The sequence below is a fragment of the Petaurus breviceps genome, unplaced genomic scaffold, assembly GCF_028583685.1.
Source record: "Petaurus breviceps papuanus isolate PSGF00001 unplaced genomic scaffold, PetGlider_PUasm1.0 221, whole genome shotgun sequence".
Classification (NCBI taxonomy): Eukaryota; Metazoa; Chordata; class Mammalia; order Diprotodontia; family Petauridae; genus Petaurus; species Petaurus breviceps.
The window spans coordinates 11044210-11070047 of record NW_027185877.1 but is presented as its reverse complement, the minus strand read 5'-3'; the positions used below and the strand labels follow the sequence as shown (position 1 = coordinate 11070047).

At 36.3% G+C, this 25838-nt stretch overlaps 1 protein-coding gene across 2 annotated transcripts in view; it reads right to left on the bottom strand.

Moving 5' to 3' along the window:
* Nucleotides 1–25838, bottom strand: part of DENND5B (DENN domain containing 5B) — a 229221-nt gene that overhangs the window by 23545 nt on the left and 179838 nt on the right. For both annotated transcript variants that reach the window (XM_069094863.1, XM_069094862.1), the window contains exons 13-17: nt 11400–11528; nt 10396–10517; nt 7289–7434; nt 3111–3229; nt 1415–1605 (exon numbers count right to left, since the gene is read on the bottom strand). In XM_069094863.1, coding sequence (XP_068950964.1) covers nt 1415–1605; nt 3111–3229; nt 7289–7434; nt 10396–10517; nt 11400–11528 — 707 coding nt within the window. The remainder of the gene's footprint in view (nt 1–1414; nt 1606–3110; nt 3230–7288; nt 7435–10395; nt 10518–11399; nt 11529–25838) is intronic.

Here is a 25838-nt window from a genome sequence, read left to right as displayed (position 1 = left end):
ATTTGCCCTATTAAAACTATAGCTGGCAAGACTTCACCATTGTGTTTACCTCAGCCACAGGACACAGGAAAAGTAAACAAAATTATTCCCATTTTCTAGATGTGGACATTGGCTCAAAGTGGTTAAATGATTTGTCTAAAATCACAAACTGAGCAAATAGCAGAGCTATGACTTTAAATCCAATGTTCTTTTTTCTTTTTTCCCTTGGCTCAAATACTGTAATGAATTTTGTGGATCTTCTACCATGGCCTATGTGACATTTTAGTTTCCAACAATTTTATGTCTTCTTTGTAGACTAAAGAGTACTGGATTCTGGAATAAAGACCTTCCCTTTTCAGGTGAGACATATGAGGTCCATTAAAAGAGATTTATTTGTCCATTCACTCCAAATATCTGTATAGACAAAAGGTGTAATGATAACAATTCAGAACTTCAAATACTGTGGACATATCCTCCTTCATGTGACAATCACCAAAGTGTTCATCTATGGGTTTCAGTGTCTTCAACAGTTCTCATTTAATAAACATAGTAAAATATAATGACCCACTTAAAGTAAAAAACTAAGGTAAAGTGATGGGATGGCACTTCACAATGCAGTAAAACCTCATAAATTTGGAATCTGCTAAAATTAAGAATTTTGGATAATTTGGATATGTTTAGAATTTATCTTTGCTGTAAGAATTTGCATTATAAGCATCTGAATCAAGACTGTAGGAAAATAAAATTATGTGTTTTCACCTTTTTTAGAACAATATTAGAATTATATTAGAACAATATTTAGAATTAGAATTAGAACAATATTTAGAACAAAAAGACAGACAATAAGAATTTTTGTTAATTAGCTGCTGAATAATTAATAAAATAATTTTCCTAAGGACTTTCTTAGTACTATCTATCTGAATGCAATAGAATTCCATTTGTATTAGTTTGAATGAGTAAGAATTACTGTACTAATATAGATCATATCCAATCATGATGGATCCAACACATAATCGTTTTCTAATTATGACATTTATCATCTTGTCCTTTTACATTCAGTATGACAAAAGAGGATTCTGTTTTGCCAGAGGTGAAAGTAATGGTTAAGTGTGGTAGAAAAATTTGTAGTCTCTCAAAAAAAGTCACTAAGTTGCTAGAAGTTACTACTGTTTTTTGCAATTGCCCTATAATTGCCCTTTTAGTTTAATTCCCAATTTACATTAATTACATATACATTCACATATATCTCCATAGACCAACATGTATTTTATTTTAATTTAAATATTATGAGCTATTTCTTTTTTTTTTTTTTTTGGCATTACCATCTCTCCCCACCCTGCCCTTTTTTTTGTCCTGTGAAGCATCTAGTTATCAGTGTAAATGTTTGAGATCATCTGCACCTTGGTCAGAAACAATGAAAGAAATGCCCACTTACTGCTATTAATTTTTCCAGTGAGGGAAGTAATGCTCAACCTTCGGGGTATGGTAGGTGATTTCTGTTGGGGTGGAGTCCGACACTGTTTTCCAAGATCTTCCTCTGATATTGATGGGATCAGTTCTCCAATAAGAATTCTCTCCAAGCTTCCATCATCTATTCCTTTTCCTAGCCACCTCCCACATGGGAACCTAGCAAGGATGAAGAAAACATCTTAAAAGTACATGTCATCTTAAATGAGGCCAGTTCCTAAGGGACCTCTTGGAAAGGACATTTCTAACTGAAAATGAATGGGGATTAAGAAGATGATGAAAACATAGGTGATTTTTCAATTAGAGTAAAAAGAAACAAGTAGAATTTACAAGGACCTTTTTTTATTTCATGAGATGTTTCTGCTTTTCATTAATTCTTATTAAAAAGGTAAAAATACAGAACAAAATTAGACTAAAAATATTTTTTGTTCATATTATACATTTGGCAGGAGATCTGTGGCAGTAGAAAAGAGCATTAGATTAGTGTAACCAGGTATTCAGTCTTCCCTCTGAACAGCATATAAATGCTGACTCCCTAAACTTGGTTAGTGTGATTCTTGAGCCAGTGGTCAGTAATAGTAAGAACCTTTGAATCAGCGTACAAGAGTAGAAGATAACATTCAATGAGTGGAAAGACATTTGGGGAGGCAGTCTACATTGGAGCTATCAAAGAGTAGCTAGGAGATATTTGGACTGATCATTAAAACCAGATGCTGATGTAGTTAGAACTTCCTTCACTGCTCTACCGGCTGGACTGACTGAGCCTATGGAGAAGTGTGGTGAAATAGTTTTGCCCCAGGAACAGGGGACTAGTGATGTGCTTTATTAGTGATGTCCCTTTCCCCTGCTGTTTTGAAATCTTTTGAAATAGTGGGAACTATACTCCTAAGTAAGTTTTTTGTAACTTTTGATTTAATGTGTACCTTTAAAAGCATTTCCCTTCATATTAAAAAAAATCCATGATTAGTCTGTTTATACTTATTTAACATTGGGAAAGAGATAACAGTAGAAGCCAGTGGCTACCAGGAAAAAAATACACAGAAGTTAAGTGCTAGGATTCTTCAAACTGGGAACTCTGAGATTTTATGATTTTATTAATAACTTTTTGTCTTATATAAACACTCTAACCTAGCAGAAAAAGTGTCCAAGTGGATTTGGGACCATTTTGGTCCTGGACTGAAATGAACATATTGTTGTAGTCAAGTGTGGCTATTTGATCTTGGAAGTAAGAGGTAAGACTGCAACATTCAGGGAGAGAGGGAGTAACCTAAGTAAGAGAGGGTTATGCTCTTGAGCTGACCTAGTAAGAAAGGAAGGGGTAAAAAAGTAAGTGCCTGTCCAGCTTTGCTCAACCTAGTTATACACAAGTTTAGAAAATCTTATAAGTCATTGAATTTATCTCGGTCTCAGCTGCCACAAATGTCAAATAAAAGGATTACACTACATTATCCTTAAGGTCACTGAACTCTAAAAGTTTATATTTCTGTGATCTTGAACTCAATCTGCTTTTCTGATCAATGATTTAGCATTTTTACAGTATGTAAGTAAAAGAAACATGTATGAAAAAGGTACAAACTAACATAAAGTTTATCAAGATAAAAAACATATCAAATCCATCTTGTCTGAATCTCAAACGTCTATCATCTCTCAGATTAGTCACTCACCTGTAAGTATGTCCTGTGATTTCATTTCTGACCATGACACAATCCACAAGCCACTTGGCTAACAGCCCTGAGTTATCGTGACCAATTTGAACAGTGGTCAGTTTTCCCAGATTTTGGCACTGCGGAGGAATATAAGAGGTTACTCAAAAACTGATGATCTTTGTTGTTCTCTGATTTATCTGTTTAACTAGGATTCCGTTTCAGATATAAAGAGGTTGGGTTAAACAACAGCAGGCAAAAAACCCCACAGGGTCTAATATTTTTCTGTTTTTGATTAAACAGATGAAGAACAGGACTGACTTTCACTCTATTTTATCATAATTCTTTGAAATAGATTTTTCAGAGTAAGAATAAAAGAAGAGAATGGAAATAAGAATAAAGAAAATGACTGTCAATAAGATTAAGACCTTTAAATTATTATTTTAGAAGGTCACAGACTTATTGATTAAGGGGTAGCTAGGGATTCAGAAATAAGTTTTCAAAGCAGACACTTTTAAATAGTCTGATGTCTCTGTATCTGAGAATTGTCATATGTGAAATGATAATAATTTTCAAAACTTTCCCTTCATATGAAAGACTCATTCCATGGGCAACAAAGTACTTAAGAGCCTCTTTTACTTCCTCTGCATTCTTTTCTTTTCTTTTTTTTTCATGTTTCAAATGCTTAATTAACTTCTGATTTACAGCATTCATTTCAGCCAGATTTTGAGTTACACATTTTCTCCCCTACCCACCACCCCACAGGATATCCCCTCCTCCAATCTGCTCTCTCCTCTTCAACTTTTCCAGTAGGGCATGGTGGATCTCTATGCCCCAGTGCCTGTATATCTTATTTCCCAAATAAATATAAAATAGTATTAATAATAGTATATATATATATATATTTAAACATTTGATTTTAAAACTTTGAATTCCAGATTCATTCCCTTCCTCCCTTTGTCACCCACCCTTACTGGGAAGATAAGCAGTTCAGTATAGGTTGTACATGTGTAGCTAATGCAAAACATTAACATAGTAGATATATTGTAAAAGACTGACTATATTTCCTCCCTCCTATCCCACCTCCCACTTGTTCTATTCTCTACTTTGATCCCATCCCTTTTCAGACCTGGGTGCTTCCAACTTCCCTTCCCTTCCCCCTCAGCCTGCCCTCCCTTCCATCATCCCCCCTATCATCCCCTTCCCCCTACTCTCCTGTAGGGTGAAATACCCTATTTAGTGTGTATTTCATTCCCTCCCTGAGCCAAATTCAATGAGAATAAGGTTGACCCATTCCCTTTTGCCTTCCTATTCTTCTCCTCCACTGTAATCATTTTCCCTTGCCTCTTCTATATGAGATAGTTTACCCCATTCTGTCTCTCCCCATCTCCTCTCATTATATTCCTCTCTCACCTCTTAATTTCACCTTTTAAGTATCATCCCTTCTTATTAAATTGTTCTTGTGCCCTCTAACTATGTATACCTGTAAACACATATACACACATTTACATATGTATTCATATGCCTGCATACCCTCCGATATATATATTTCTATTCCCTTCAACTATTTTCATACTGAGAAAAGTTTCATAAGTTACAATTATTGTTTTTCCATGTAGGAAAAAACTTTGATAAGTTCCTTATGATTTCTTTTCTCTGTTTACCTTCTCATGCTTCTTGTATCTGAATGTCAAATTTTCTATTCAATTCTGGCTTTTTCAGCAAGAATGCTTGAAAGTCCTCTATTCCACTGAATGACCATATTTTCCCCTGAAACATGATACTCAGTTTTGCTGGGTAGGTGATTCTTGGTTTTAATCCCAGATCCTTTGCCCTCCAGAATATCGTTTTCCAAGCCCTTCGATCGCTCAGTGTAGAAGCTACCAGATTCTGAGTTATCCTGATTGTGTTTCCACAATATTCAAATTGTTTCTTCCTGGCTGCTCATAATATTCTCTCCTTCATCTGGGAATTTTGGAACTTGGCTATAATATTCCTAGGAGTTTTCTTTGTGGGATCTGTTTCAGGGGGTGATCGGTGGATTCTTTCAATCTCTATTTTGCCCTCTGGTTCTAAAACATCAGGGCAGTTTTCCTTGAGAATTTCTTGGAGGATGATTTTTAGGTTCTTACTTTGATCATGGCTTTGAGGTAGTCCAATCATTTTAAAATGATCTCTCCTGGAACTATTTTCCAGGTCAGTGGTTTTTCCCATGAGATATTTCACATTGCCTTCTATTCTTTCATTTGTTTGGATCTGTTTAACAGCATCTTGATCTCTCATAAAGTCATTAGCTTCCATTTGCTCAATCTAATTCTGAAGGAATGATTCTCCTCAGTAAGCTTTTGAGATTCTTTTTCCAACTGGCAAATTTGTCTTTTTAAGGCATTCTTCTCCTCATTGCCTTTTTGAGCCTCTTTTGCCATTTGAGGCAGTCTATTTTTAAGGTGGTATTTTCCTCAGGCTGTTGACTCTCATTTTGTAATTTTCTTGCATCATTTAATTTCTCTTCCCAATTTTTCTTCCACTTCTCTTAACTGCTTCTTAAGGTCCTCTATGGCCTGTAACCAGCTTGTATTTTCCTTTGAAGCTTTTGGTGCAGGAGTTCTGACTTCACTGTCTTCCTCCTGTTCCATGCTTCGATCATTTTTGTCCCCAAAATAGGAGTCTAATGTTGGATTCTTCTGTTTGCTTTGCTTCCTTTGCCTGTTCATGTTGCCACTCAATTACTTGACTTTTGGGCTTTTTGCCACAGTAGGACTCTGCTACCAGATAGGTGAGCTTCTTACCAAATTTTGGGGTTTTCTCAGCTGCTGGAGGTATTAGTTAGGTGCCCCCTCTGAAGCCTCCACATGCTCTGGCAAACTGGTCACACACCCTAGGACCCCTACCCTAGACCGCAATCCAGATCCAAGCCAGTTAAAGCAAAAGCGATTACCCCTCACACTGGTGCTTGGTCCCCCCACACTCTGCAGGCCAGGAGCTGAAGCTGCCACGTGGCAATGGCTGTACCACAGCCCTCAGTAGCTTCTCACCCTAGGTTCAAAAGCCGACACACTCCTATCTACTGGTCTTAAAGTCCAGACTGCATTGATATCTCACTTTGTCCTTAGCAGTCTATGTGTGGGTAATTCTGGACCACCACAGCTGTTGGTGATCTGGAGTCCCCCTAGCCAGTGGCTGGTCAGGCCCACCCTGGGGCTAAAACCTCAGTGTGGAGCTGGGCTCGCCTCCCAGAACGCTGCGCTGGCTGATTCCTGCCAGCCTGCCGTGCTGTCCTCAGTGGGAGGTTAGATTCTCTGGGTCATTTTATGGGTTCTGTAGCTCCAAAGTTTGTTCAGAGTCCCCTTTTACATGGATTGGAGGTGGTGAGAGCCAGAGCCACATGGAGGTCCTGTTTCTACTCTGCCATCTTGACTCTGCCCCCCTCTGCATTCTTTTCTAGAGCATATTTTATAGTTTCCTAAGAGGCAGTCTCTGGTTATGGAATATTATACTGTTCTCAATTACTAGAAAGGAAATATTATTGAAATTCCTAAGAATAATTGTTTTACTGGATTAGACATTTCTGTTCCCAAGATCTACTGGGTTACTGAGGTAGAATGGTCAAGTTCAAGACCATTACACTCCTGGGAAGAGATACAAATATTCTTTCTATCCTCTATGAAGATAAACCTAGAGACTACCTTCCATAGTTCTGCTGTATCTATACCAAGACACATGAGCCAAAAAATTGGGTTTAGTGGTGTTGATCAACTTTACAAAGAATGATCTAAGAATTAACTGTAAAAAATAGCCAGAAAGCATTTTATGGAAGAGAACAAAAAGAGGTCTATAAATAGCACTATACATATTTCTATAAATCAGAGGTCTGGGTCTCATCTACACTGACTATGTGGCTAGAATGATACCAATATATGGAAACTGGACAGACTGATTTAAGTGAAACAGATTCTGATCTCCTGAAATCAAAGGTCCCAATCTCTGAAAGGTAGAGCTTTAACTGTTTTTCTTGGGGAAGACATTGGTATAATGGTTGGCTATAATAATGAGATCTGAATTTAGGTTCACCAAATTTCAAAAAAGGATCCTGAGTTCCTGAATGTTCCTTTACAATTCTTTCAGGAAAATAATTAAATTAGGTATCTCATCCTTAAAGTATTAGATCCTTGACAAAGAGTGGGATTAACCAAACCTACCTCAAACATCATTTCAAGGAGATTTTTAGGAATCTGCATGACTCCTGTATCTCCTAGTTCACCTGACACACAGATCCATGGGTTTGAAGTGATGATTGCATTGCTTAACTTCTTAATTGGGATGATCACTGATCTATAAGGAATCACTGAAAAGAAAACAATAAAGTTAATAGAAATCAAAGATATAAAATAGATAGAAAAAAGAAATCATAGATATAAAATCTCATCCTACAATATCTGTGAGATTTTCATGTAAGAAAAATGTCAGATGTCTTGAACACAGGATTTCCTTTAGCATGGTCATCATCAAGACTGCCTATGTGAAATTGTAAACACTTCAAGTATATATACACACACATATATACATGTGGTACAATATTAAAGCCTAATATTCAATGTTAACATAAAACTGCTGGTTTCAATGAAAATACTAAACCCTTCTAATCTAAAACCAATCACAGGCACCAGGAGTTTCTTTAGATGGTAACACTAACAACTAGACATTTATATATAAGACTCCACTGATTAACTTAGTTCAAAAAGCTGTTATAGATTTCCCTGTTAAAAGGCAAAGTATTATGTGGAGAAAGGTATTATTACTCCTTTCTCTCTGATTTTCTCTGGTAATAACTTAAAGTATTATGGCTTGGATTATTTACACAGCTCAGTTACATGTCACAATGATCAATAAAATAGTAATATCTTCCTTCTAGATCTTAATGTTCATGTAAGGAGATGTATACAGGTAAAAAATATAAAGTTCCACCCAGCCCTAAATCTAAGAATTAGACTAGTTCTACTGAAACTGGCCACCTTCAAGTGCACCTGAGGTCTATTCAAAGAATGTGTCACTAGGGGGTCACCATCCTATGACACAGAATATTTGAAAAACCTTTAAATCAAATTTAAAAGCCATAAGGCAACACAAAACCACCAATTTAGATATAGTTCTTTATTTAAAAGTGCATGAGAAGGGTAGTTAAAATTAAAGGGAACATTCCCAAACATCAAAACCGAAGACTAATAAGTGATGTGCTGTTTTAGTAGTTTAGAAACACTGGATTTTGTGTGTGCATATGTGTGCATGTGCGTGTGAGCACCCTTAGGATATTCTTCTTCTTTTTTATTCTTTTTGGAGGGGGGAAGGTAGGGCAATTGGGGTTAAGTGACTTGCCTAAGGTCACGTGACTAGTTTTGTGTTAAGTGTCTGAGGCTGCATTTGAACTCAGGTCCTCCTGACTCCAGGGCTGGTGTTCTATTCACTGTGCCACCTAGCCACCCCTCTTCTTCTTATTATTAATAAGACTAATAGTAGCTAGCATTTACATAGCACCTACTATGTGCAAGGCATGTGTTAAGTGCTTTATAAATATCTTATTTTTTCCCTCACAAAAACACTGGTAGTTAGGTGCTATTATTATCCTCATTTTACAGTTGAGGAAACAGATAAACAAAAATTAAACAACTTGTTTGAGGCAACATAGCTAGTAAGTGTCCTGAGACTGCATTTGAACTCATGTCTTCCTGACTCCAGGCTGAGAACTATCCACTATAACACATAGCTATCATTTATGAGATCAGGAGGTCTTTCCTATAAAACTTGGTTAGAGAATGAAAAGATCCCTGAATTTACTGCATGAGGGCAGTGTCCATACCCAAATTTACATTTAACTTTTTATTTTATGTAAAATATCTTCTCTATATTGAACTACTGATGTTCCCTCAAAGAAAAAAAAAAGGCTTAGGGAAAGGAAGGCACCAGTAAAAAGTCAGACTTTGATGGCTCAAGTGACGTCGAGATAGAAATGTCCCTGGAGACTAAAGATGGCTGAAACTGGGTGCTTGCTTCTCTTTTCTTTCCTTGAATTAATCAGATTTAAAAGTGCCATCAGGTATTTGTTTATTGAGTTCATGGAAAAGGTATTATCTGAGCAAAGTTTAGAAGAAAACAAAAGATTCTAAGAAGAAGAGTTGCATTCCAGGCATGGGGGTGCAGTTTGTATCTTTCTAGTCTTCTTATGCCTTACTCCCCCTCCTACAAAGGAGATGAAGGCAAATGGAGTTGTGAAAAGTAAAAAAAGACTCTTTAAAAATTGTCAGCAATCCATAGATAATTGTAGGATGCTCTCACACAGTAAGATTCTCAGAGTTCATTTATTTCAACTTTCCTATTTTTTTTTTTTAAAGCAATCCGGGTTAAGTAACTTGCTCAAGGTTACACGGTCAGTTATTTCTGGGTGTGGTGCTAAGTATCTGAGCCCGGATTTGATCCCCAGGTCATCCCGACACTGGAGCCGGTGCTCGTACTTGCTGAACCACCTGGCCGCCCCAAAGCAATTGGGGTTAAGCAACTTGCTCAAGGTTACATGGCCAGGTGTTTCTGGGTGGGTGCTAAGTGTCGGAGCCCAGATTCTGTCCACAAGTGCTCTTACTCACTGTGCTACCTGGCCGCCCCATCCTATTTTTTTTTTTCACTTACAGAAAGATCCTATATTATCAGCTTTAATTATTAAAACTTATATTATAAAGGGATGCCTCACGGGCCACCTTCAATCCCTTGGTTATAAAAACACATCATAGGACCTTATGGTAACAATTTAGTAGAGTTATGTGACTTTTCCCAGTGATAATTAGCAGTTTTGGTTTAGGGATATTGGGTAGTAGGATATAGGATGACCCAGAGTAAGACTGAGTACTTCATAATAAGTACTTTTCAATACTTGTGGAAACTAATAATCAGCAATAGTCATACCATTAACAAACAAACAACCTAAAAAATAAAGATTTTGGTATTCATTATGTACTATAGTAAATTCTTATCAAATATTCCATTAATTAAAATTTTCCCCAAATAGGCACTTCAGCATTTATGCTCATAAAGAGGACCTTGAGATAAGACACTGAGGTGCTTACTGTTGAGTGAAATATATAGTCTAAGTCTTTGAAAACTGGCAGTCCATAATATATACAATACACATATTGTAACAAAATAAGTGATGAGCCTCAATACTTCGTTTCTATTAAACTCCAGATTATGTGTACCACACTAAGATATGCCCCAGTTTCTAAAATATAACCAATTATTTTGGTCAACTTTCCAAACTCACTGATTGTGGTGAATACACTAGTGAAACAGAAGTAATCCACAGCATTGAGGGAAAGGAGGTGGTACAGGAACTGTTCTCTTTCTTCTTCACAGCGCAGGAAAGCATAACGCTTATAAAGTTTCCTGCCAAATAGTAAGACAAGAACACTACTTCAGAAGACTGACTACTATGATTTTAAACCTACTAAAAATTCTTATATTAAATACACTCTTGCTTCAGATTTTAGGCAGCAATATATAAAGTAAATATAAGGATTGATACTGGGATAATAGACTTCAAGATTAATTTTCAACTTGGAACCACATGAGTGTGCAAGATGAGGTAGTTCACATTTTTAGTTTCCCAAATGGGATCTACAATGTTGGAACTAAGAGACATCTCAAAGTATTCCAGGAGGTAAATGATCGCAGGGCTGTTTGTAGAAATACCATATTAAACAAAATAGTATGGCGATACAATATGATTCCAAAGGACTGTGTATATTTAAAATCCATTCAATTCTTTAGTGCAGACCCCATTATGGGGAATGAAAAGTATGTCTCTTCACACCCAGTTCTAACAACTGGGCATCATCTCAGGAAGATATACTGAGTTTAGGCTTTTTGACAAAGTAAAAGACATCAACAATTAATATACTTAAGTAGAATAAATGTGATGGCCTTTCTCAAGACCATCTTCCTGTAGATAAGACCTCTTCAGAGGGCCTTTACTATAGGATTTACTTGCTCCTCATCTGCTTGCCATAGCTTCTGGGCCATCAATGAGCAGGCTTGTTGTGCACAGAATGTGTCTGGTCCTAAAGCTGTTACTTGTTCCAATATACATAAGAGAAAAAAATTGCCCAAATGTGTGTGTGTGTGTGTGTGTGTGCCTGTGGATGCACATGTTCATACCCATACGTGGGAGGAGTACAATGAATGAGCTAGTTTTTGTAATCTCACTAATTTGTTTTTCAAACATGCAGGTCATAGCAAAAGAGACTCTTGGGAGAAAATTGCTCTTACTTAGTTAGTGGTTGATTCGAAACCAACTGCTTGAGATGTTGAGACAAGAGCTTCTTTTCAAGAGATAATCTTATCCATGCCCGAGCTCGACCCACATCAGTCTTGATTTCACCCATATTCTGAATATGTCTGAAGATGAGTGGCAAAAACAAAATTATGTAAATTTATGAGTATCACTTTAAACTGATAGAGAATCAAAGTGATATGACACTTGGTATTCCAATGTTCTTTTATACACAGAAGTTACATGATAACATAAAATTCACATTCACTAAATTTTAAAAAAATGCTAGTCAGGTTTTACAAGGCAAGTACTCTGGTAACATCAGAAAATTTAATATTCAGTTTACTTTTTCAGAATTGCTATTCTGAAAACTTCCTTGTCTTAGGTTTAACCTGTGCAAGCTTATGTTAAGAACTTGAACAAAACACCCACCAGTTCTGTTAGACAGGAAATTACACTATTATTGTTATGTAGTTATTCTTTCCACTAAAAAAATCAAACAACAAGCTAATCTGTATATTCATAGCCTTACCATCTTGACTAAGTATCTTTTGGCAATTTAATCTATTAGGAAAACTTTTGAAAGGGTTGTAATTTTCCAGACTGTCTCTGACAATGCATGCAATTATAAACCACATAGCACTGAATAGTATTAAAGATAACAATGGAAAGTTCTGTAAAATTTTGAAAGGATTTTAACTAAGAAAATTGTGTTGTCATTTAAATTGAAATTAAAGATCATAATTATTGCATGCCATTCTATCTCAAAATACACCAAACTCTCCATATAGAGGAAAGAACTGAAGCATTTAGATACCAGAAAACCATATCCCCAAACCAGTAAGCCAATTCCATCATAATACCAAAGATATTCAGAAGCCATAATAAGGCGGAGAGCCACAGCATCCTTCAGTCTTCCCACAAACAAATATAAGATCAATATTTAACTCACAAATCTCTCCATCTCCTTGCCTGAGTGTCCTGTCTCTTCTACCATTTGGCTAGCTCTGACCAGCTTCTTGTGGGCTCTGCTTCCCTTCAGGAAATTCCTCCCACCAGAGGCTCCATGTGATTACATTCAGCCTATTAGGGGGCAGAGCTTACTTTCAAGACAGGGGAAGGCTACAAACTCCCCCCTACGTCTATTAAGGGGCAGGGAAGATCTTCAAATTCCCATTCTCATTACACCCTTATAGAAACATCAATGCTGTTGACTATAAACAATAAAATCAAAGTATTTAATCCACATCCAAATGCACCAAACTATTATATAAAATGAGTTCTTAACTGGGGGGGGGTGTTAGTGAACATTAAAACAAATATTTTTTCATAAGTGCATTTCAATATAATTGGTTTCCTTTATAATCTTATGTATTTTATGCATTTTAAAATATTATTCTGTAGCTTTGGGATGTCCTAGTCCAGAAGATGATAAGGGGGTCAGAGAACTAGCTAGTCAGAAAGAAATTATAGGGGAACTTTGCTGACAGTATTTGGCAACTCTATTGCCATATTCAGTTCTGGGTTGCAGTTTCAGAGTGGAGAGGAGTACTTATGGTGGGTAACCAGGGAACAGGGGCCCCATTGAGGTCCCAAGGCAAAGAGGAGAACTAGAGCTTGTGACTCTAGGAGAGCAGAGAATGTGGTCATGATCCAAGGGCCAAGAGGAGTGCTAGCTCCCATGTTAGCAGGGGAGCAGGGACAGTTCCTAGGTAAAGACAAGAGCACAGATGAAGAGACCAGTGACCACAGTTCTCCCTGGATCACACCACCTAAGCAGCACTAAATTTGCAGACCCCCAGAACTAGCTTGAAAACAGCAACATGAAAAAGCCTGAAGCTTGAAGCAATGTCTCCCTAATGCCAGGTGAACAGAGCCCAGTTTTACTTTTTTAAATGCTTTATTAACTTCTGATTTACATCATTCGTTTCTGCCAGATTTTGAGTTACAAATTTTCTCCCCGTTTTTCCCCTCCCCCCTCCCCCCCAAATAGCAGTCCCACAGGATATTCCCTCCTCCAATCTGCTCTATCCTATATTTTCTCCCATACCCCTTTTGACTTTTCCAGTGGATCTCTATGCCTCAGTGCCTGTATATCTTATTTCCCAATTACATGTAAAATAGTATAAATAATAGTATATATATATATATATATATACATATACATATATTTGAATATTTGATTTTAAAACTTTGAATTCCAGATTCATTCCCTTCCTTCCTTGTCACCCACCCTTACTGGGAAGATAAGCGGTTCAGTATAGGTTGTACATGTGTGGCTAATGCAAAACAATAACATAATAGATATATTGTAAAAGACTGACTATATTTCCCTCCCTCCTATCCCACCTCCCACTTGTTCTATTCTCTACTTTGGTCCCGTCCCTTTTCACAAGTGGGTGCTTCCAACTTCCCCCCCCCCCCCAAGCCTGCCTTCCCTTCCATCCTCCGCCCTCTCATCCCCTTCCCCCTACTCTCCTGGAGGATGAGATACCCTATTTAGTGTGTATTTCATTCCCTCCTCAAGCCAAATTAAATGGGAATAAGATTGAGCCATTCCCTTTTGCCTTCCTATTCTTCCCCTCCATTGTAACCATTTTCCCTTGCCTCTTCTGTATGAGATAGTTTACCCCAATTTGTCTCTCCCCATCTCCTCTCATTATATTCCTCTCTCACCTCTTAATTTCACCTTTTAAGCATCATCCCTTCCTGTTAAATTGGTCCTGTGCCCTCTATCTATGTATACCTGTAAACATATATACACATATTCACATATGTATTCATATGCCCATGTACCCTCAGAGTATATAGACTTATATATATTTCTATTCCCTTCAACTATTGAGAAAAGTTTCATAAGTTACAATTATTGTTTTTCCATGTAGAAATGTTAATAGTTCAACCTTGATAAGTTCCTTATGATTTCTTTTCCCTGTTTACCTTCTCATGCTTCTCTTGCTTCTTGTATCTGAATGTCAAATTTTCTATTCAACTCTGTTTTTTTCAGCAAGAATGCTTGAAAGTCCTCTATTCCACTGAATGACCATATTTTCCCCTGAAACACGATACTCAGTTTTGCTGGGTAGGTGATTCTTGGTTTTAATCCCAGCTCCTTTGACCTCTGGAATATCATATTCCAACCCCTTCGATCCCTCAGTGTAGAAGCTACCAGATTCTGAGTTATCCTGATTGTGTTTCCACAATATTCAAATTGTTTCTTCCTGGCTGCTCATAATATTCTCTCCTTGATCTGGGAATTTTGGAAGCTGGCTATAATATTCCTAGGAGTTTTCTTTTTGGGGATCTTTTTCAGGAGGTGATCGGTGGATTCTTTCAACCTCTATTTTGCCCTCTGGTTTTAAAACATCAGGGCAGTTTTCCTTGAGAATTTCGTGGAGGATGATTTCTAGGTTCTTACTTTGATCATGGCTTTCAGGTAGTCCAATCATTTTAAAATGATCTCTCCTGGAACTATTTTCCAGGTCACTGGTTTTTTCCATGAGATATTTCACATTGCCTTCTATTCTTTCATTTGTTTGGATCTGTTTAACAGCATCTTGATTTCTCATAAAGTCATTAGCTTCCATTGCTCCAATCTAATTCTTTTTTTTCTAAGCAATTGGGGTTAAGTAACTTGCTCAAGGTTACACGGCCAGTTATTTCTCGGTGTGGTGCTAAGTATCTGAGCCCAGATTTGATCCCCAGGTCATCCCGACACTGGAGCCGGTGCTCTTACTTGCTGAGCCACCTGGCCGCCCCTGCTCCAATCTAATTCTGGAGCAATGATTCTCCTCAGTGAGCTTTTGAGATTCTTTTTCCATCTGGCAAACTTGGCTTTTTAAGGCATTTTTCTCCTCATTGTCTTTTTGAGCCTCTTTTGCCATTTGAGTCAGTCTGTTTTTTAAGGAATTATTTTCCTTGGTCAGGCTGTTGACTCTCATTTCATGATTTTCTTGCATTGTTCTCATTTCTCTTCCCAATTTTTCCTCCACTTCTCTTATCTGCTTCTTAAGGTCCTCTATGGCCTGTAACCAGCTCATATTTTCCTTTGAAGCTTTTGGTGCAGGAGTTCTGACTTCACTGTTTTCCTCCTCTTCCATGCTTTGCTCCTTTTTGTCCCCAAAATAGGAGTCTAATGTTGGAATCTTCTGTCTGCTTTGTTTCCTTTGACTGGTCATGTCGCCCCTCAGTCACTTTACCCCTGGGCTTTTTGCCACAATAGGACTCTGCCACGAGACAGGGGAGCCTTCGTCCCAAACGCTGGGGTTTTCTCAGCTACTGGAGGTATTAGTTGGGTGCCCGCTCTGAGGTCTCCACACACTCTGGCAAGCTGGACACACACCCCAGGACCTCCACCCTAGACTGCAATCCAGATTCAAGAAGGTTAAAGCAAGAGTGATTTCTCCTCAGACTGGTGCTTGGTTCCCCTACACTCTGCAGGCCAGGAGCTGAAGCTGCCACGTGGCACTGGCTGGCTATGCCGGGTGTTTCAGCAGCTTCTCTCCGCGGGGGCAAAAGCCACGCACTCTCACTTACTGTGTCCCAAAGTCCAGACTGCACTGACCTCTCACTTTGTCCTTTGCATCTATGTGTTGATAAATCTGGAAACCACCACAGCTGCTGCTGATCTGGAGTCCCTCCAGCCTACCGGTGGTCAGGCCCACCCTGGGGCTAAAGCCTCTGCGTGGGGCTGGGCTCAGCTCTCAGAGCGCTGTGCTGGACTCCTGCTGGCCTGCCGGGGTGTCCTCAGAAGGAGGTTTGCTTCTCTGTGTCATTTTGTGGGTTCTGCAGCTCCAAAGTTTGTTTAGAGTCCCCTTTTTTCATGGATTGGGGAAGGTGGAAGCCGGAGCCACGGAGGGGTTGTGCTTCTACTCCGCCATCTTGGCTCCTCTCCCCCAGAGCCCAATTTTAACATAAAGTCAAGAAATAGGCTGGATAAATAAGCAAATAACAACAGCAAAAGAACTGGACCATAAAGAGCTACTATGGTGTCTGGGAAGACCAATGAAAAAAACTCAGAAGAAGAAAACAACAATGTGAAAACAGGTACAAAGCTTCAAAAAAAAGTGTTAACTGGACACAAGTGCAACAAGAATTCCTTGAAGGGTTAAAGAGACAAGAGTAGTACAGAAAAAATTAGGAAAGGTAGCAATGCAAGAAAAATATGAAAAAAGAGTATTAATTTGGCAAAAGAGGCACAAAAAATACTGAAGAAAATAATTTAAAAAACAGAAATGGCAAAATGATAAAATAGACACAAAAGCTGACTGAAGAATTCCTTTAAAACCAGAATAGCCCAACTGGCAAAAGAGGTACAAAAACTCACTTAAGAAATAATTCCTTAAAAATTAGAATGGGGGTAACTGGAAGCTAATGTTTCCATGAGACATCAACAAAGAACACTACATCTGTCCCTCCACATGTTCTCCCCCATCCCAACAGAACAGTAATCCCCTTCCCCCCGTCTATGTCCAATAATACTCACAGTAAGATATACTGTATAGTCTAGTAAGACAAATTTCTCTGCATTTTAAGTTTATCACATCTCTGATAGAAAGTGAGTAAAAAGTTTCATTATTAATTTGTTGGATTTGTGGTTTTTCATTGAATTGATTGGATTTCTAAAGCCTTTAAAATTTTTTTTCATGTCATTGTTGTCACTGTATAAATTGTTCTTCTCGGTCTGTTCACTAAACTCTGTTCAAGTTACAGTTTGAAGAGGTCTTCCCTGTGTCTTCAAAAACTGACCATTTGTAATGGAAATGCAAATTTAAAGATCTTCCCTGCCCCTAGGCTAAAGTGCACCTGGAGCCTGGGGTGGGAGGCTTGTTTTTCAGTAGATACTTTTTGATTGGCCAGTGGGTCCAGAAGGTTGTTACATTCTCTGAGCCGGGAGAAGGCTATATAAGCCCTGATGTGTAGCTTTGTTTTGGGGCTCACTTTAAGAAGTGTTCTGTGATGTGATCAGATGAGACTCTGGAACGCCGTTGTCCAGAGCCCCCTGGCTTTGAAAAACCCAGATGTTGAAACCCAGATATTGATTGGGTATGGATGTAATGGCTGGACAGTTTGGAAATCTGTCTACTTGATCTGTTTCTGTCTTGATAATTCTGTCAGTATACTTTGAAGTTTGGGGTGCTGACCTTTTCCCCCTGAACTAGGTAAACGATATATGTCTGACTGATTAAAGTAAGCTTGTTAACCCATTTTGAGTTGCTTTCCTTTATCAAAGCAGATCCAAGAACCTGTGGTGGCAGCAAACCCTGAGGACGCTTGGGGTGCTTGCTGCTACACCATTTCATCATTTATTATAACATCATAATATTCTATTACATTCATATACCATAAAGTGTTTAGCAATTCCTCAATAGGTGGACAGCTCCTTAGTTTCCAATTTTTGGCTAGTATAAAAATAGCTGCTATAAATATTTTTATACACATAGGTCTTGTCTTTTTTCTTTTCCATTTTTTCATTATCCATATGAATTAAATTATTGTTTTTTTAGTTCTATAAAATATTCCCTTGGTAGTTTGATTCATGCAGCACTGAATAAGTAAACTAATTTAGGTAGTAGTAATTTTATTATATTGACTCAACCTAACACCAACAATTAATATTTATATAGTTCCTGGTTTTGTCTTGGTAGACATGCTCTGAAATATTTTATAACTTCTCTAGTCATTTTGAATGGAATGTCTTTTTCTAGTTCTTCCTCCTTGTTTTTGTTGGCAATACACAAGAATGCTAATGATTTATGTAGATTTATTTTATATCCTTCAACTTTGCTGAAATTAACAACCATGTCAATTAACTGGTTGACTCTCTAGGATTCTCCAGTTCACCATCAAATCACCTTCAAAAAGTTAAATTTTGCTTTCTTTTTGCCTGTTTATTTCTGCAGTTACTTTTTCTTGATTTTTGTTATATCTAGCATTTTTAGCACTAAGAAACAGCAGTTTTAATGGACATCTTTGTTTTACTATTATCTTATTTGAAAGGCCTCAAACTTTTCTCCACTATAAATAAAGTTTACGTTTGGATTTAGGTAGATTTTATTTACTATAATCTTGAAAATTACATTTATTCCTAAGATTTTTGAATTTTTAATAGAAGCACATGCTGGAGTACATTAAAAGACTTTCAACATCTATTGATTATATGGTTTTAAAATTCAAATTGTATGATTTATTATACTTGTACTCTTCCTTATGTTGAATAAACCTGCATTGCTGGTATGAACTCAACTGTATAGATTTTCTAATATATTGTTGTAGCATACTTGCAATATTTTATTTTTAAAAACCTGAAAAGATTTACATGAACTTATATGATACAAAGAGAGTGAACATAACTAGGAGAACATTGTACACAATAACAGCAATATTATATGATGATTAACTGTGAGTGACCTAGCTGTTCTCAGCAATAAAATGCTCTAAGACGAATCTGAATGATGCATGATGAAAACTACTATCTACGTCCAGAGAAAGTACCGTTGGACTCTGTATGCAGATAGAAGCATCCTTTTTTAAACTTTCTTTATTTTTCTTGTGTTTTTGGTCTGTGATATCTTTTAAAACATAACTACTATGGAAATAAGTTTTGTATGACTGTACATGTATAATCTATATCAAATGAATGCCTTCTCAATAAAGGGGAAGGGGAGAGACAGAAGGAGAGAATTTTGAACTCACAATTTTAAAAAATGTTAAAAATTTTTTAAATGTAATTGCAAAAGAAAATCAAAAGCATGTTAAAAATTAGCACCAATGCTCATTAGGCATGTTGGTTTTGGTTATTTTTTCCTTTTTTCTCTCCCTCACAAAATTATCAAGATCATATATTCTATTATAGGAAGAAAATCAAAGATCTCTTCTCTTATTATTACTACAAAGTTTATGCAGTATTAAAATTAATTGTTCTTTGAATTTTTGATAGAATTCAGTTGTAAATACATATGCTCCTGGAATACTTTTCTTTGGGAGTATTTAATATATAATTGTTTCATTTCTTTTTCTTATATTAGTGTATTCGCCCATTTCTGTTTTGCTAGCATATAACTGGGCAAGATGGTTTCTGACTATTTCTTTTTCAATTATTGTGAGCTTGTTTTCATTTTAGTCCCTCCCTCTATTTTTTTTTGAAAATTATATTAGCTAGGGGTGGCTAGGTGGCATAGTGAATAGAGCACCAGCCCTCAAGTCAGGAGGACCTGAGTTCAAATCCAGCCTCAGACACTTGACACACTAGCCATGTGACCTTAGGCAAGCTATTTAACCCCAACTGCCTTTATTCCCCCTCCAAAAAGCAATAACAAAACAAAACAAAACAGGAATGCAGGGCTGATTAAATATTAGGAAAACTATCAACATAATAGCATATCAATAAGAATGATTATTATATGATTATATTAATAGATGCAGAAAAAGCTTTCGACAAAATACAACACTCATTCCTATTAAAAATACTAGAAAGCACAGAAATCATTGGACCCTTTCTTAAAATGGTAAGTAGTAATTTTCTAAAACCAAGAGCAAGTATTAACAATCACAGGGAAAAACTTGAAGCTTTCCCAATAAGATCAGGGAAATGAAGGATTTCCATTAATACCACTATTATCCAATATTACATTAGAAATGCTAGTTATGCATAGCAATAAGACAAGAAAAGAAATTAGAATAAAAATAGGAAATGAGATGATAAGATTGTATACTTAGAAAATCCTAGGGATTCAACTAAAAAACAGTTGAAACAATTAATAACTTTAGCAAAGTTGCAGGATATGAAATAAATGCACATAAATGATCAGAATTTTTATATACTACAAACAAAACCCTGTCAGAAGAGACACAGAAATTCTATTTAAAATAAATTCAGATGGTATAAAATACATGGAAGTCTGCCTGCCAAGACAAACCCAAGAACTATATGAACACAATTGTAGAATAATTTCTTACAAAAATCAAGACAGAAAACAACTGGAGAAATATTGATAGCTCATGGATAGGCCAAGCCAATACAGTAAAAATTGCAATTTTACTTAAAGTTAATGGACTTATTCAGTGCCATACACACCAAACTACCAAAGAATTATTTTACAGAGCTAGAAAAAAAATATTAAAATTCATCTGTCAGAATAAAAGGTCAAGGGGCAACCAGGTAGCACATTGAGTAAGAGCACTGGCTCCAGTGTCGGGATGACCTGGGGATCAAATCCGGGCTCAGATACTTAGCACCACACCCAGAAATAACTGTCTGTGTAACCTTGAGCAAGTTACTTAACCCCAATTGCTTTAAAAAGAAAAAAGAATAAAAGGTCAAGAATAACAAGGGAATCAATGGAAAAATTTGGGAATGAAGGAAGCCCAGCAGTACCAGATTTAAAACTATATTACAAAGTGTTAATTATCAAAAACAATTTGGTACTGGCTAAGAAACAGAATGGTGGATCAGTGGAATAGACTAGGTACATCATATGATCATAGGTACAGTAAATGATCATAAGAACCTAGTGTTTGATAAACCTAAAGATTCAAAATTTTGGGATAAGAACTCATCATTTGGCAAAAATTGCTGGGAAAACCAAAAAAAACAGTTTAGAAGAAACTCCACAGACCTCACACCCTACACCAAGATAAAGTCAAAGTAGATAAATGATTTAGACATAAGGGGTGATAAATGAGGGGAGCATAAAAATATATTTGTCAGATTTATGGATAAGAGAAGAATTTATGACCAAACAAGAGATAGGGTGGATGACAGGAAGTAAAATAGATAAAGTTGATTACATGAAATTAATTTTTTTTTTGTACAAACAAAACTAATGCAGCCAAAAATAGAAGAGAAATAGGAAAGTGGAGGGATGGGAAGATTTTTCTGATAAAGTCCTTTCTTCTCAACTATATAAGGAACTAAGCCAAATCTATAAAAATATGAGCCATTCCCTAGTTGATAAATAATCAAAGGATATTAATAGGTAGTTTTCAGAAGAAATCAAAGATATCAAGTCACATGAAAAAATTTGGTAAATCACTACTGATTAGAGAAAAGCAAATTAAAACAACCGAGATACCTTGTTACACCTATTAGATTAGCTAACACAACAACAACAAAAAAAGAAAATAACAAATGCTGGAGGGGATATGGAAAAATTAGGCCACCAATGCACGGTTGGTGGAGTTTTGAACTAGTCCAGTCATTCTGGAGACAATTTGGAACTATCCCCAAAGGACTATAAAACTGTACATACTCTGGTCCAGCAATACCACTACTAAGTTTGTATCCTAAAGAGGTCAGAGAAAAGGGGAAATGACCTACTTGTACAAAAAGTTTTTTTGTGGTGGCAAAGAACAGGAAATTGAAGGGAACTGGGAACAGCTGAACAAGTTATGATACGTGATTTTGATAGAATACTATTGTACTATAAGAAATGATGAGGTGGATGGTTTGAGAAAACCCTGGGAAGATTTATATGAACTGATGCAAAGTAAAGTGAGCAGAATCAGAAAAATGTACATAGTAATAGCAATATTTTAAGGATAATCACCTTAATAATCAGATTTAGCCACTCTGATCAAGACAATGATCCAAGACAATTCTAAAGGGTCTGTGATTAAAAATGCTATCCACCTCCAGAGAGAGAACTGATGAACTCTGAGTGCAAATTGAAGCATACTTTTTAAACTTCATTTTTCTTCTTGTTTTCTTTCTTCTGCAACATGGCTAACATGGAAATATATTTTATATTACTTCTCATACAAAATCAATATATTGCTTCCCTTCTTGAGTGAATGAGAGGCAGTAGGGAGAGAATTTGAAACTCAAAATAAAAACATGGATATTAAAAAATTTTTACAAGTAATTGGGAAGCTTTTAATGAAATAAATAGAAATATATTAAAAAAAACTAGTTCCTAATTTAATAATGTATTTTTGCTTTCAATTTTTTTTTAAAGCAATTGGGGTTAAGTAACTTGCTCAAGGTTACACGGCCAGTTATTATTTCTGGGTGTGGTGCTGAGTATCTGAGCCCAGATTTGATCCAGGTCATCCTGACACTGGAGCTGGAGCTCTTACTCGCTGAGCCACCTGGCCGCCCCATTTTGCTTTCAATTTTACTAATATCTTCTTTAATTTATGTATTTTCTATACATTTAGTTGGGGAATACTAGGGGTTTTTTGTTGCTGCTCAAGTTTTGTACATACTTGTTTAATTCACCTATTCTTTCTTATGTTGATAAAATTATTTATACATACATCCACACACATATATGTATATATATATATACAAATTAAAAATAAATAACTTCCCCTAAGAATTACTTTAGTTGCAGCCATTATTTTTGGTTGATTGCCATTTTCTTTGATGAAATATTATATGTTTCTACAATTTGTTCTTTGACCCACCAGTTCTTTAGAATTATTCTATTTAGTCCTTAGTTACTTTTGAATCTTTTTAAAATTAAATACTTTTTATTTTGTTGAGCATAATTTTAATTTCATTTTATTGAATATAATTTTGTTTACACTGTGATTTTAATTACACTGTAATTTGATTACACTGTAATGAATAGGTGATGTTTATTTAGTGTTTTCTCTTTTTTGTATTTTTAACGAGGCTGTTATGCACTAATACACAGTAAGTTTTTGTAAAGGTTCCTTATATGGTTTATATTTTATGTAAATTTCTTTTTAAAACCACTCAATAATTCCAAGAGATCTATTATCTTAAATTTTTTTTGAAGCTCTCTTCAGGCCCTTAATTTCCTTATTGTTTATTTTTTGCTTAGAATTGTTTTGATTTTCTTTTTTTTTTTTGGAGGGGGGAAGGTAGGGCAATTGGGGTTAAGTGACTTGTCCAAGGTCACATGGCTAGTAAGTGTGTCAAGTGTCTGAGGCTGTATTTGAACTCAGGTCCTTCTGATTCCACGCCCGGTGCTCTATTCACTGCACCACCTAGCCACCCCAATTGTCTTGATTTTCAAACGATATATTAAGGATCCCTACTATTACAGTTTTACTATCTTTTTCTCCCTCCAATTAGAATAACTTTTGCTTTAAGTATTTGGATGCTACGTTATTAGGTGCAAGTATTAATATTGCTGTCTATGGTGCTGTTTGGCATAATACAATCTCCTTGTTTATCTCTTTTTATTTTGTCTGAATTTACTGTAGTCTTCACTAAACCTTTGCTTTTCCAAGTTCAACTGAAGTAAAATGGATTTTGCTCCAGCCCCTCATTTTAATTCTATATGAATTTTGCTTTTCAAGTATCTTTCTTAAAAACAAAAATTTGCTAGATTCTGTTTTCTAATCCATTTTGGAATTTTCTTAAATTTATCCCATTCATGTTTGCAATTATGACTATTAATTGTGTATTTCCTTCCATCTTCTTATTATTTTTCCTCTCATTACTCACACATTCTTAATAACTAAGAAGGTGATAGAAGAGAGAATTTGGCTTTTGACCACAAATTAACATTTGTGATTTTATGAGTGAAAGAAACAGTCTGCTTTTCTTTCCCTTACCTTGCCCAGGTTTTTGCGTTTTCTTTCCCTTTCTTTTAATCCTATTTGCTTGCTACAGTTCACATTCCTATCTTCAACACTCAATATTATTTTGCTTCACTTATCTATCCTATACTTCCTCTTGGATTTCTTTCTTGTCCCTGTTCTCTCCTATTTCTATTTTGAATCTAATGAATTTCTATACTGAAATCTCTGTGTACTTGCATTTAATCTTCCTTTATCTAGTTCTGAAAGTGAGGTTCATGGGATGGCCATTACATCCACCCCTTCCTCCATGTTCATATAGTGTTCATCTTATGTATCTTTGCTTTCTGCTGTTGGACCCATGATTTCACTGGGACAGGGAACTGTTGTTATATATTAGAAGTGGGACTTGAACCTAGGTCTTCTTGTAGACTGGCTCCCTATCCGCTATGCCATTTCATTGTTTTTAGAGATACTGTTTTTTTTAATCTTTTAATGCTGGCTCTGGACTATTTATCTACTAATAGGGACTGTAAGCGGGAATTAAACAAGCATTAGACAGGTTGGTTTGATCCTGGTGATGAGGGGTTTGTCACCATAGTAATCCTGCTCAATATGAGAGGAATTATAATTTCAAATATCTAGCATATGTGTTTGGCTGAAAACCCAATGGGGGGAAGTTGTCTGCAGGGTTTTAACTGAATGCTTCTAAACATGAATCTTCCCAAAGGTTGATGATATCACTTATCAAATTGTAAGGTAGCTGTCCTAAAGTAATCTTGGGAAAGACAAAAACCTCTCATGAAGCAGAAGGGCAAAAGCTGGCTTGACATATTCTCAGTATGAATATGTATATATTATGCATGTGCATATCACACACGCGTAATACACACATAGCTATATGTCAGCTGAAATTTTTATAATGCTTTCCAACTTAGAAGACAGGACATAAACTCTCATTTGATAAGATCCAATGAAAAGCATAAATAATCTATTAGATTATTCATTATTTATTATTATATTCCTAACTTTTGATATATTGTAGTATTATTTACACTGTATCTATTATGATGCACTTAATATCAGAGAAAAACTGAAGGATATAAATGAATTTTTCACTTAAGTCCTTACAGATTTCTTATATTTCTTGCAGGGCTGGTGACCCAAATTTATATTATTTTTAAATTTTTATTTATTTTTCATTTTCAAAATTCATTTTCATAAGATTTTGAGTTCTGAATTTTCTCCCCCTCTCTCCCTTTTCACCATGCCAAGACAGTGTGTAATTTGATATAGGCTCTACATATACATTCATATTGAACCTATTTTCACATTAGTCCTGTTGTAAAGAAGAATTAGAACCAATGAGAGAAACCACGAGAAAGAAGAAACAAACCAAAAAGAATAAAAAGAGAGAGAGTGAGGGGTAGCTAGGTGGTACAGTGAATAGAGCACTGGCCCTTGAGTCAGGAGGACCTGAGTTCAAATCCAGCCTCACACACTTAACACAAAAACTAGCTGTGTGACCTTGGGCAAGTCACAACTCCAATTGCCCCCCCCAAAAAGCAAAAAAAAAAAAAATTAAAAAATAAAAAGACAGTGAGCAAATAATATGCTTCAATCTGCATTGCATTTTTCATCATGAGTCCTTTGGAGTTAAGATGATTCTTTCAAAGTTAGTCGTTGCACATTATGGCTGTTACTGTATACAATGCTGGTCACTTGACTCAGCATCAGTTCATTCAAGGGTGACCCAAATTCTTTTTTTTTTTGGTCCACTTTTTGGAGGAAGTAAGGCCGGGCAATTGGGGCTAAGTGACTTACCTGAGGTCACACAGCTAGTAAGTGTTAAGTGTCTCAGGCTGGATTTGAACTCGGGTCCTCTTGACTCCAGGGCCAGTGTGTTATTCACCTTGCCACCTAGCCACCCCTGAGCCAAATTC